Here is a 13,752-nt window from a genome sequence, read left to right as displayed (position 1 = left end):
GCGTCGTTGGCGTTGTGGTCGTCGTGATGATGTTGCGGTCGTATATAGGTGCTGATGTAAGTTCTTTTCTTTCCGTGCCAGCCTACAGGCAGATCTGGAGAAGAACTACCCCAGTCATTTTTTGACTGACTGCGGCATTTTGTCGAATTTGTTTTTGAGTTTTGGTTTAGGTCAAGGGATGTCCTGTAAAACCTCTTTCAAGCCCTGCGACTCCTGTCACTGCACGATATCGGTAATGGATCCGCACCTCGTGCGCCTTTTGTGTTTTGAGCGTGACCACGACCCGAAGGCATTAATCCTTCTTGTGCACAACAGATTCCTCTGGCAGTGTGCACCACACCGACCAGATTCGGCGGTCCCACATCCCTACAAGTTTATCGCTACCCTGCTGCAGTATGGCACTAGTAGTTATACTGTAGTGTGCCTTTGAAGTTGGGGGTGGTTCAGACCTGTGGCTGATTTCAGTTTGGTGTGCCATGCAGATCTTAATCTTTAGTGAGGCCATGATCTGGCTCCCAGAGGCCAAAACTCTCCCTCCAATCTATCCAGCCAGGGCCTCAAACGACAGAGGTCTGTCATTCCAGTTGCGTACCCAATGTTTATAGCTGTCGCTGGGGAATGCACAGATGTGCTTCCCCAACCGCCTGTGTTGATTGGAGCCAGGTAGAAAGGCACACAATGAATTTTAGAGCAGATAAATGCACACTTTCCAAAAGTGGCATTTCTCAGCTATTTATGACAAAGCCACCCTTACCATAGAAAGGGGTTTATCACCGTGAATCCAATGATAGGAAACATCATGAGGCTGCTCCACTGCTGCTGCTCCACTGCAATCCACTTTAGCAGTTGGGAGTGATTTCAATCACTCTCCCATGTAAGCCTATGGGGACAGCAACTCTCAGAGGTAGTGAGAACACACATTGGTATTCTTCACTACATTTAGAAAACAACCTTGGTGCAAGTGCACAAACACTGTCCTGCGACAGCAGGCTGGATATATGATAAAACACCATTGTGCAAGCATGCACACACGGGCCTGCCATGGTAGGCTGGATTCATGTTAGAACAATATTGTGCAAGCGTGCACACAAGGGCCTGCAATGGCAGGCTGGACACATGTTAAAAACACCATTGTTCAAGCGTGCACACTGGCCTGCAACAGCAGGCTCAACACATACTGGTTAGCACCACTTCCTAACATTTGTGAAAAGGACATGCGCACTTTCACACTGTACTTACAGTGGGAAAGTGCCCAGGGCCCTAAGGCCACTAAAAGAGAATCAGCAAAACCTATGGAAAGAGCCAATCTCCTAGGTAGGGAAAAACCATGTGGGGCTTCTTCACTAATGGGGCATGGAACACCCATGTGCACCTGCCCTGCCGTCCACCTACCACCTGCTCTCCACCTTCAGGGGGTGCTCTAGGGGTAGTGTAAGGCCCACAGGGTTTGCCAAGGAGTAAGAAATGTCCCCCCAAGCACCAGCACACTGCACCTCCCCATGTTAGTGGGTGGCACACTCTGTGCTGCGTCCCACTAATAGCCTGGGCTGTACCCGCCCCTGGTACGTGGTGTACCTTTTTACAGGGCATTCCTGGGTACAGCACCTTAACCAATCATGGAAGAGCCCTTTCCTGGCATGTGTAGAAAGCGCGTACTGCAGTACAGTGGTAAATTGCCCAGAGTTCAAAGGCCACGCAAAGAGAGCCAGAAAAAAACTGGGAGGAAAAAGCAAAATGTTTCAGTGAAGTCCCTTAAGGGCAATGGCCAACAAGCGGGATAGGGCTGCGAGAAGCACTTCTATGGACGTTTCATAACCCAGCAGATATGGTTACAGGAGATACTGGTAGCGCCAAACTGGAGTTGGTGAGCATCTCTTTACATTCTTGGCAAAGATTCAAGTGCACAAATTCAGAACAAGAAGAACCGTATCAAGATATTGGATTATCATGCATAATTAATCCATGTTCAGTAAATGATTGGGTGGTGATAACAGAAAGTGGGCATGCCTCTATAAATGGATTAATATAGATAACCTTGTTTGCCTCAAACCTCCTTGAGTGTTGCATAGAGAAAGAGCCCTGAAGAAACTTTTCTTTTTACTGACCTAAGTTCCTGAAAACTTGAGGTGAAGAAGAGCATACAGTTTCTCCCCTTCTTTAAAAACACTCAGCTTGTCGAAAATGCCATCCACTGTCTGATCCAAGTACCACTCATGTGACCTAGATCCATGACCTGCTGAAGTCAGTCACCCCACCATTCTTAACCGCAGGCAAGTGTTCTATTTGGAGGTCCACTTCTACCAGACTGTCACTTTTCTTCATTGGGTCAATGGGCACATGCAGTCCTGCCCCATGTGGTTTTGTCTGTTACTCTCAAAGCCTTACTGTGGCTCATGGCTGGAATGAGGATGGTGTAAGTAATCTGCTGATCCAGCATGTTTTAGTGCACCGTCTTTTTGGACTCCGACCACGGACCCCTAGTTCTGCTTCTCTAGTCTCCCAGAGAAGCATTCACCATTACTGTGACCTCTTGAGGTAGAGGGAAGAAAGATATGCCAGATGTGGATGAATGATCTATCTGCCCAAGGCTGCTCTCATTATGTCCATCAACTGAAGTTTCTGATAATCCTGGGCCACCTGCATCCATTGTTGGTAAAGCTCTTCCTGCATGCTCCCTTTCTGAGCCTTAACACATGTATCATGATGCTGCATGATGACATGAGGTCTAGCACGACCATAAACTCTCTAGCTGGAACTTTGTATGTCCTCCTCAGTACTACAGACCTCTTGTGTAAGTCCCATATCGTGTGGTCTAATGGAGTCCATGTATCTTCTTAGATGTCTGGACAGTCCCAAATACTGGAAGAGTCAGGTGCAGTTCTGGACAGCAATTTTCCTCCTCTGTGATGATGCTTTTATCAATCAATCATCTAAATACAGAAAGACATGCGCTCTCTGCCAGTGAAAAGGAGCTTCCACATGCATCAGACACTTCATAAACACCCTGGTGACAGACAATAAATGTAAAGGGCAGGCCTTTGAGTCACTAGAGCCCTGTGCACCATCAGCACTTGTGGAACACTCAATTTTTCCAGTGAATGTGGAAGTAGGCATTCTTGAGATCCATTGACGATATACCAGTAACAGCACTGAAGACAAGGGATCCCCTCTGCCAGTGTTACTGTCTTGGGACAAGTGCTTTTAGATATGCTTGTGTAGGTGAAGCGCAAGTTAATGATGGGATGCCAGCACTGGTTTTATTCTACCTTTACTGACCAGCACAGGGGGTGCCTTCGGTAAAATCCAGCATATGTCCCAAAGGCAAAATGTCCATCACCAACTGATGTGACTGCGTCCCACATTGAGGCCTTGTAGGAATCACATCCTGCCCTTCTGAGCACGGAAATTTTGATCTCCTTGAAACTGTCACGCTTATGAGTGGACCCCGATCTGTGATTGTCCTTTACTAGGCTGTTGTGGTGACCTGTAGACCTGTTGGTCACTCTGGGATGTTGGTGCTGACAGCTAAAGTGAACGATAGCGAAATACCCTTGTTGAAACCAAGAAAAGAAAAACCTCTGCGGGAATAAGAACCGGCCTCTCCGTTCCCTAAAGGAATACATGCGCTTACTGTCATCGTCCTTATAACCTTCACCATGATGGCATCTGCCTTAATGGAGTGAAGCAGACTCTCTGCCTCCTTGCCACTGAAGGGCATATCAGTTACTTCTGGTTAGAAATTGAATACTTAAAAGCATAGCACTGGACGACCTCCCTGTTACACACAGAAAAAAGCTGATGTCTTCCACCTCCAGGGATGTCCTCTTAGCATTGCTAGAAGCATTTCAGTCTCTGCCAGCATCTTCCTAGCTTCAGCGTGCATGTTTGGTATAAAGATGAGTAGCTCTTTCCTTGTTGCTGCCTTTAGGCAGGGCCACTGGAATTATGTGACTATGCGACTGTAGCATTTTTTGCATAATTATGAATTCGCAGTATTTGCTACATAATCCATCATCTGCTACATAATTTGCAGATTTAAAAAAAAATTGCTTCTAGCTCAAACAGATCAAGAGTTACTAAAAATGTGGCAACATGTTGCTCTGCAGCAGAAGGCACTTTGGAAAGGTTGAGTATTCACTTTTCAGTTGCATAGTGCTATATTTGGGTGTTAACGTAGTGTTAATAAGGTGTCTATAGAGTGTTATCAGGTGTAAAAATACTACTACTGTCACAGAATACGCTGCATAATGTGCATTTCCTTGCCAAGAAAGTTAGTAAATCCTGTTGTATAATTTAGTCCTCCCTTGCCACATAATTCCAGTGGCCCTGCCAACAGAACCCATAATTCCAGAGAAGGACATTAATATACAACAGGGTAACTCTACTGAAGCTTCAGGGATTCTGCATCCAATTCAATCTGGATTGTGTCCATATCAATGGACTGAATCCGATTTTGTGGATATAGTTTTAAATCTCTGAAACCTACTTAATGGGAGAGGAATCACAGCAACGACTACTTGATTTCTCATCCACCTATGCTATGTTTGACTGCTGCATCTTTGCCACCAGAGGGGATGGCTGCCTTGGACTCTATATTTTCTTTATCTGGATACGCTCTTTACTTAGGATTACACAACATTTTGTTCATTCTGTGGGTAAATATATGATAAAAGAAACAATAATTCAGTTTCATGCTTATCTCTGAGGGGTTCCCAAATGGACGAGACAGAACTCACTCAAACTGAGTAAAGACAAACTGAGGGTATGTTCTTTTGGAGTCCTCTGAACAGCGGTAGTGAAAATTGGTGATTTTCTCCTTGGGAAAACATCTCATTAAAGCTTTGCAATTTTGAAAACTAATAGTTTGCTCGACTAATACCACGCTGTGCTCTCTTGTGTCACCTTCGCGTACTTTCTTCTTTTTAAATGCTTCTGCATTTACTTGTGCTTATCAGAGAAATGCTTGGACACTTATTTCCACATGCATGTACCTTGCCGGTTCACTATATCTTGCCACACCTAAACATAATGTGGACAGATTTGAAGTGATTTAACATTTGAAGTTATTTAAAACATGTGCCAAACTGAATATTTGTATTCTTAAATTAGTTATTGTATCTGATCTTTTTGCAAAATTACTTGATTCTAACTGGAAAAGGATTCAGTTTATATCCTTATACATTTGCCTTTGTACTTTTGCCAACAGTGGAAAACTGCTTCTCTGTGTAGTGTTCTTCCACATGTGCTATTCAGTTCTCTCAGATCTGTTCCCCATGCCCTTCAAAGGTTCCTAACATCAGCCAGGCGCAGGCAGGTGGTTGCTCCTTTTTAGCTGTTAAATCAATGCTTTTGAACTCTCTGCTACTGTCAGAAATGGGGTTTCTGGTTGGCACCCAGCCCCGGTAGAACTCACCGCACTAGTCAAATTAAGGGAGCTACACACTCAAGATAAGCTCTGGTCACCCCCTTGGTAGCTTGGCCAGAGAAGTCAGGCTTATCCCAGAGGCAATGTGTAGAGTGGTTGCACAATACACACATTTCAGTGACACAATAAATACTCCACAAAAGAGACTCCACACGAAATGATATGAAAATAAACTGCATTATATATAAAATATAGACCAATAATCACTTTGTCAACTAGGCAATTGTCAAACCACCTTAGTGCAAAATAAAGGAAATATTTCCACATTGCACATGTCATAACAGTACACCCTACCAATGCATCCAAGGCAGGTTATGAAATATATTTGTTATCCTGATAGAATAAAAACAACATATAACATCACATCAGGTCATGAAATGCAGTAGTTAGGTTAGGTAGAGAAAACACATGACTCACCAAACATGCCTCTGATACACACATCACCACTACAGTTATTACACACCATCAGTAACAACTGAATTAGAAACTTACCATCATAAAACACACAAATCCGGTGTACCTGCACCACTATTATATGATAGGCAGTAATGTGAACCGTAGGTTACAGGAAACTCTGCACACTTATGACAGTGATTATTGTAATTTTGGGGAAAGTGTAGGGCACAGGAGTACCTGCGTGCCTGCCACAGTTACTACGGCAATTCCAAGCTGGACCAGGAGCAGGGGGACCTCCATCGAGGGTTGCCACCCCGTCCTGCTAACTGATGAGTGATATGCTGCTAGTATTGGGGGAAGGCACACATACACCTCTTCCGTCAGTAGGGAGACCTCATTAGGTGCCCTGCATGTGAACAGAAAAACCCAATAGACAGCGGCCATGTTTGTGCGGGGCGGCTGCCAACCTCTGTGGATTCCTCCCAAGCGGATTTGTACTGGTAGTGCATCGGGAGCCCTCCAGGGCCTCCCAGACAGCTGCCTTGGTCCCCACGAGGCAGCCCAGCAATCAAGGAGAGGCCAATCCTGAGGAGGCGGGATTCCCCTGTCCGCCAGCACAAGAATGCACTGGAGCTCCTTCCTGCATTCAGCACTCGATGGGGGCTCCCTGGACACCCTTGTCCACCACCACAAGGTGCCTGCACTCGACCAGGTGCACAAGATTCCCAGAGTGCTATGTCACCACCTGGGGGCTGCCAACACTGAAGGAGGTGCCTGCTTTTGCCCCAGGGGCAATGGAAAGAGTGTGCTTTGTCCGTGCTTGCCAGTCACTGCCGGTGAACAGCGCTGTACTCCTCCTTCTTCCCTGGCCACTCCTTACAGGAGGAGGATGAACGATTCACTGTGGAAGGGTACGTGGTAACGGGGAGGAAATCAGGATCGATCCCCACGCGCTTCCTGGACTCCTGACTCAGTACCCACTATGCGTCGACTGTGACAGAAGGACAGTGCTCCCCACACTGCCCTTCGAGAGGGTCCTTCTGGTCAGTCCAACTTGGGAGGCCCGCTCTGTCCACATAACAACCTCCTGGGCAAAGTGCACACCACACATTTGGGACACAGCTCCAGGCAGAAACCAGCTACAGAGTTGGGGCCCTCAGGACCCTAGACTCCCCACAGCAAACAGGGGAGGGGGGAGGGAAGGCCACCAATCCGCCCCTGCAGAACAACTGGGGGTACACAGGGCAGGTGGGCATCCAGCAGGTCAGCACATAGGATACCTTTACATATAGGCAGTCCTTCTCTCAGTCCAACAGGCTAGTTGTCACAATGACAGACCTTTCTGACAGCACCTCACTCTCTGGCAAGGTGCAGCAGGTACAGCCAGCAGCGTTCAATCAATCAAAAAATTTGTAGAACGCGCTACTCACCCATGAGGGTCTCAAGGCGCTGAGGGGTGGGATGAGGGAGGGGGAAACGGGGGGGCAGGGAGGGTTACTGATCGAGTAACCATGTCTCGAGCTTCTTTCTGAAGACCAGGAGGTCTTTGGTTTTTCGGAGGTCGTGGGTCGGTTTATGTTCCAGGTTTTGGGGGCGAGGTAGGAGAAGGACCTGCCTCCTGTGGTGGTGCGGTGGATGCGGGGGACTGTGGCTAGGGCGAGGTCGACTGATCGGAGGTTGCGTGTGGAAGTTAACTCTTTCGTTGAGGTAGGTTGGGCCGGTGTTGTGGAGGGATTTGTGTGCGTGGATGAGGATCTTGAGTGTGATTCTCTGGTCTATGGGGAGCCAGTGAAGGGATTTGAGATGTGGTGAGATTCGTTTGTGGTGGGGGAGGCCAAGGACGAGGCGTGCGGCTGTGTTCTGGATTCTCTGGAGTTTGCGTTTGAGTTTGAGTGTGGTGCCAGCGTAGAGGGCGTTACCGTAGTCCAGTCTGCTGCGTGGGTGACTTTCTTTCTGGTTTCTGGGGGAATCCATTTGAAGGATTTTTTTTTTTTAGAGTGCGGAGTGTGTGGAAGCAGGAGGAGGTTAGAGCATTGATTTGCTGTGTCATGGAGAGGGAGGGGTCAAGGATGATGCCGAGGTTGTGTGCGTGGTTTGCGGGGGTGGGTGCGGGGCCTACGGCGGTGGCCCACCAGGAGTCGTCCCTTGTGGTTTTGTTGGGGATGAAGATGATGATCTCGGTTTTGTTTGAGTTGAGCTTGAGGTGGTTAGTGGTCATCCAGTTGGCGGTGTCGAGGAGAGCGGCGTGTCGGTTGGTTTTGGCGGTGGTGGGGTTGCGGGTGAGGGAGAGGATGAGTTGGGTGTCATCTGCATAGGAGGGGATAGTGATTCTGTGTGGTTGGAGGATGTTGGCTAGGGCGATCATGTAGATGTTGAAGAGTGTGGGGCTGAGGGAGGACCCTTGGGGGACTCCGTTGGTGATCTTGGTAGTGTTGGAGTGGAAGGGTGGAAGGCGGACTCTCTGGGTCAGGTCGGTGAGGAAGGAGGTGAGCCAGTCTAAGGCTTTGTGGCGAATTCCTATGTTGTGGAGGCGTGTGCGGAGTGTGTGGTGGCAGACGGTGTCAAAGGCTGCGGCGAGGTCTAGGAGGATGAGTGCGACGGTCTCGCCTTTGTCTACTTTGGTCCTGATGCCGTCCGTGCATGCGATGAGGGCGGTTTCCATGCTGTGGTTTTTACGGAACCCGGATTGTGAGGGGTCAAGAGTGTTGTTTGCTTCGAGGAAGTGGGATAGGCGGGTGTTGACTAATTTCTCTGCAGCCTTGGCGGGGAAAGGGAGGAGGGAGATGGGGTGGTACTTGGAGAGGATCTCCGGGTCGGCTTTTTTTTTTTTTTTTTTAGGAGAGCAGTGATTTCCGTGTGCTTCCAGGGGTCTGGGTAGGTGGCGGAGTCGAAAGAGGAGTTGATTATGTTGAAGAGTATGGGGGCGATGTTTGGGCTAGCTTTGTTGTAGATGCGGTGTGGGCAGGTGTCGGATGGGGGACCCGGAGTGGATGGAGTTCATGGTTTTCTCGGTTTCTTCGTGTGTGGTGGGGGTCCAGGTGAAGAGTGTGGTGGTGGGGTCATGAGTGGGGGTCGGGTTGGGTGAGTTAGGGGTGTGTGTGGTGGGTGTGTGTGATATGAAGCTGTTGTGGATGTCCAGGATTTTGTGGTGGAAGTGGTTGGAAAGGGCGTCACATAGAGGCTGTGTGTGTGTGTGGGGTCTATGTTGCTGGCTTTGGGTTTGGCAAGTTCATGGATGATGGTGAAGAGTTCTTTGCTGTTTTGAGAGTTGTTGTCAAGGTGTGTCTTGTAGTGATCTCTTTTGGCAGTGCGTATGAGTTGGTGATGGGTGCGAATCGTGGTTTTGAGGGTGGAGAAGTTCATTGTGGAGGGTTCTAGTCGCCATATTTCTCAGCTTGGCGGCATTTGCGCTTGGAGTCTTGGAGTTCGGGGGGTGAACCATGGGGCGTTCTTGATGTTGCGGGTGGCGATGTGTTTTCTGAGGGGGGCTAGTGTGTCAGGTAGTGATCCATTCGGAGAGGTTGTGTGCTCCTGTGTTGGGGTTGTTGACGTGGGAGGGGGGGGGGGTTATGGGCCAGTTGGGAGTTTAGTCGTTCTGTGGGGATCTTGTCCCACATGCGGTAGGGGGTGGTGTGTTGATGGTAGTGTGTGGGGGGTTTGGTGAAGGAGAAGTGGACGCAGTGGTGGTCAGTCCAGAGGAGTTCGGTGGTGTGGGTATAGGCTATGTGTTGGCTTGCGGTGAAAACTGTGTCGAGCGTGTGTCCTGCTGAGTGGGTGGGTGCGGTGACCAGTTGTTTGAGTCCGAGGTTGGTGAGGTAGGTAGTGTTGTGGTCTTGTAGATTTTCTAAGTGAAAGTTGAAATCACCGAAGAGGATGTAGTCTGTGGAGGTGAGGGCGTGTGAGCTGATGCTGTCGGCGATGGTGTCGCAGAAGGCGGGGCGTGGTCCGGGTGGTCTGTAGATTAGTGTACCTCTGAGGGTGGAGTTGCTGTTAATGTGGATGAGGAAGTGCATGTGTTCAGTGTTGTCGACATTGTCTTGGGAGCTGGTGGTGACTTTGATGGTGTCTCTGTGTAGGATGGCGATGCCACCACCTGGCCTGTTGAGGCGGTCTTTGTGTTTGAGTTTGTATCCCATGGGGGTGGCTATGGCTATGTGGGGTTCTGAGGAGGAGTTGGTCCAGGTTTCCATGAGGAAGGCGATGTCAGGTGAATGTGATGTGATGAGGTCCCAGAGTTCTATGGCATGTTTGTGAATGGAGCGGATGTTGAGGAGCAGGCAGTTGAGGTGGTTGTGGTGGGTGGTGTTGTTGCGGGGTGTGTTCTGGTTGTGGGCTGGTGTGCGGCGGGGTTGGTTGGCGCGGGTAGGGTGGGTGAGTGTTGTGTTGGGGGTGTCGTGTTTGTTAAAGGTGGGGTCGCTATGGTTGGTGTGTGGTGTGAGGGATGAGGAGCAGGAGAAGTGACAGGTGTGGAAGGTGAAGGGGCCATGAGTGTGTGTGGGGCTAGATGGGGTGCATGTGGGGCGGGGGCCTGGGTTGAGAGAGTGGAGTGTGAGGGGGGAGTAGGTGTGTCTGAGAGGGCCAGACTGGCGCTGGGCACGGTCTTGGCGCAGCTGCCATAAGAGGAGGAGAGGGTGGGTGTGGCAGCTGGGAGGAGGGAGGGCTTGACGAATGAGAGGGCTGGGGGATGGGGCCGCAGGGGACGCAGCGGCGGGAAAACTAGGCAAAAAAGACGGTGAGGAGGTGGGGGAGGTGGGAGGGGCAGCAGGGGACGCATTAGCGGGAGAAGAGGAAAGCAAAGCCGGTGAGGAGGTGGCGCGAATGGCGGAGCAGGAAGCGACCTGTCTGCAGAAGCAGGGTCAAAGGTTGCTCCCTGCTACCGTGCCGCGGCTGCCATAAGAGGAGGGGAGGGTGGGTGTGGCAGCTGGGAGGAGGGAGGGCTTGACGAATGAGAGGGCTGGGGGGAGGGGCCGCAGGGGACGCAGCGGCAGGAAAACTAGGGAAAAAGGACGGTGAGGAGGAGGGGGGAGGCGGGAGGGGCCGCAGCGACGGGGAAACTAGGCAAAAAGGACGGTGAGGAGGAGGGGGGATACGGGAGGGGCCGCAGGGGACTCAGCGGCGGGGAAACTAGGCAAAAAGGACAGTGAGGAGGAGGGGGGGAGGGGCCGCAGGGCACGCAGCGGTGGGAGAAAAGGAAAGCAAAGCCGGTGAGGAGGTGGCACGGATGGCGAAGCGGGGAGCGACCTGCCTGCAGAAGCAGGGTCAAAGGTTGCTACCGCGCCGCGGCTGCCATAAGAGGAGGGGAGGGTGGGTGTGGCAGCTGGGAGGAGGGAGGGCTTGAAGAATGAGAGGGCTGGGGAGAGGGGCCGCAGGGGACGCAGCGGTGGGAAAACTAGGCAAGAAGGACGGTGAGGAGGGAGGGGCCGCAGGGGACACAGTGGCGGGGAAACTAGGCAAAAAGGAGGGGGGAGGCGGGAGGGGCCGCAGTGGCGGGGAAACTAGGCAAAAAGGACGGTGAGGAGGAGGGGGGAGTCGGGAGGGGCCACAGGGGATGCAGTGGCGGGAGAAAAGAAAAGCAAATCCGGTGAGGAGGTGGAGCGGATGGCAGAGCGGGGAGCGACCTGTCTGCAGAAGCAGGGTCAAAGGTTGCTCCCTGCTACTGCGCCGCGGCTGCCATAAGAGGAGGGGAGGGTGGGTGTGGCAGCTGGGAGGAGGGAGGGCTTGATGAATGAGAGGGCTGGGGGGAGGGGCTGCAGGGGCCGCAGCGGCGGGAAAACTCGTCAAGAAGGACGGTGAGGAGGAGGGGGGAGGGTCCGCAGGGGACGCAGTGGCGGGGAAACTAGGCAAAAAGGACGGTGAGGAGGAGGGGGTGGCGGGAGGGGCCGTAGGGGACGCAGCGGCAGGGAAACTAGGCAAAAAGGACGGTGAGGAGGAGAGGGGAGGCAGGAGGGGCCGCAGGTGACACAGCGGCGGGTAAACTAGGCAAAAAGGACGGTGAGGAGGAGGGGGGGAGACAGGAGGGGACGCAGGGGATGCAGCGGCGGGGAAACTAGGCAAAAAGGACGGTGAGGAGGAGGGGGGAGGCGGGAGGGGCCGCAGGGGACACAGCGGTGGGAGAAAAGGAAAGCAAAGCCGGTGAGGAGGTGGCGTGGATGGCGGAGCGGGAAGCGACCTGCCTGCAGAAGCATGGTCAAAGGTTGCTCCTTTGCTCCTTGGGTCACAAGTCTTAAGTCAGCTGAGTGGCGAGTTTCTAAGTGTGCATGTCACTTTAACCAGTGAAAAACAGCCGACCAAAGTGACATGTGTACTTTGAAGCATCCAGCCAGTCACTGCTCCTTTTGCCTCCGGACCTGGGGAACTGCAGCACGCACATTGGGGCAAAAGATAAAATGGCAATGAAATAATTTCATTGCCATTTTATGTTTGTCACCCGTGGGCGGGTGATGCTTCCCTGCCCTCACGGAGAAACCGCCGCTGTGTGGAAGGACACCTGAACTATAATGGTGTAACTGGAACTTCTTTTGTTATGGCTTGTCCTTTGTCTCCGTGTGTCTAAGAGCTAACAAGCTACATTCTGCCTGACCTTTCCACCACCACCAAACACAGAAACGCAGCATGCTGCAAACAGATCAGAGAGGTGGAAGTCGAAGCAAAGTAACAAAAAATGTATTTTCAATTGGTCTTCCCACCAAGACAGATGTGGTTAGTGACCATCATCCCTGTACAACTACTAGCCCTTTGCAAGTGTTTTCCTCATGCCATGTGCTGAGTACTTCCCTACTGCAGTGGTCTAGAAGAGGATTTCAAGCTATGCGAAGAGTCAGCTAACCACACAGATTAAACACATTGGCCTCTATTCTTAGACACTCTTGCCACGTACAACAATGAAAATGTTGATAGAAAATGGTTATCCAAGTGTCGTAGCACAGCTACACTTCCAGTACTCACCTTGTACCTCAGTGTGCCTCTTATCAAAGTGTGTGCGGACTGGATGCCATACGGTTCTGCATATTTGGTGCTGTCCCGGTTTGGAATACCTTCCAAATTCAACCCTGGAAAACAATCCATGACGGAAACAGAATCGAGGAGTGATCCACCACCAGGAATGTTAACTATCTGCAGGAATAACATAAAAAATAAGATAAAATATACTTGTATGTTCTTAAGTTTCAATTCCCTTGCAGTCTTTTAGATTTTTTCAAAATCACATAATTAAGTCTCAAAATTAACAATACTGTTCATCTTTTCATTTACATGAGCTCCTAATTACAGTATACTGTTACCAACCCCAGGATGCAGGCACCTAAGCATAAAGCTTTGGGTATGCATATAGTTTTCAACCGCCAAGCAAGATGATCTGCAGCACACAGATTTATGCATGGTGGATCCATTAATCTGCACAATGAAAACCCACTGTGGTGAATACGGAACTCATGAACCTAAAACATTGACGTTTTCTGAGATATTTCATTTTGAAGAATCTAATAATGGTTGAGACAGACTGTAGGAAAACAAACATGGACCTGGTGTCAACTCCCAAGTCCATGTTGATTTAATTTTTTTTGTATAATACACAGAAACGTCTCACTATGATTAAATTGATGTCGGCAAATAATGGTAAAAAAAATGTAGGATTGCAACAGGAGTTCAGCAGATACAAAAAGAGATCAGATGGAAAAGGGTTGAGAAAAGTAGGGCGGGTGAAGTCTGAAGAGGAGCAGACGTATGGGAGGGTGGAGAAGAAAGAATAGTTAAGGTAGAAAGGAGAACAAATCAGGAATTGCAGGACCATGGGAAATAAGGGTTGGAGAAAATGCTCAAAGCATTACCAGCAAATATTTAAATTATTTTTATTTTAAAAAGTACATGAGTGACGCACAAATGTGCTAAATGGGGAATCATAGGGAGTGGGGTATGGTAAGAGGATAGGAGTG

At 50.1% G+C, this 13,752-nt stretch overlaps 1 protein-coding gene across 1 annotated transcript in view; it reads right to left on the bottom strand.

The window, feature by feature from the left end:
• Nucleotides 1-13,752, bottom strand: part of AASS (aminoadipate-semialdehyde synthase) — a 332,460-nt gene that overhangs the window by 67,848 nt on the left and 250,860 nt on the right. Inside the window, exon 19 of the mRNA XM_069229897.1 lies at nt 12,767-12,934. Within this exon, the coding sequence (XP_069085998.1) occupies nt 12,767-12,934 (168 nt within the window). The remainder of the gene's footprint in view (nt 1-12,766; nt 12,935-13,752) is intronic.

Source organism: Pleurodeles waltl, chromosome 4_1 (genome assembly GCF_031143425.1).
Source record: "Pleurodeles waltl isolate 20211129_DDA chromosome 4_1, aPleWal1.hap1.20221129, whole genome shotgun sequence".
NCBI classification, from domain to species: Eukaryota; Metazoa; Chordata; class Amphibia; order Caudata; family Salamandridae; genus Pleurodeles; species Pleurodeles waltl.
The sequence above is the reverse complement of the archived record's forward strand: the minus strand, read 5'-3'. Positions and strand labels throughout refer to the sequence as shown.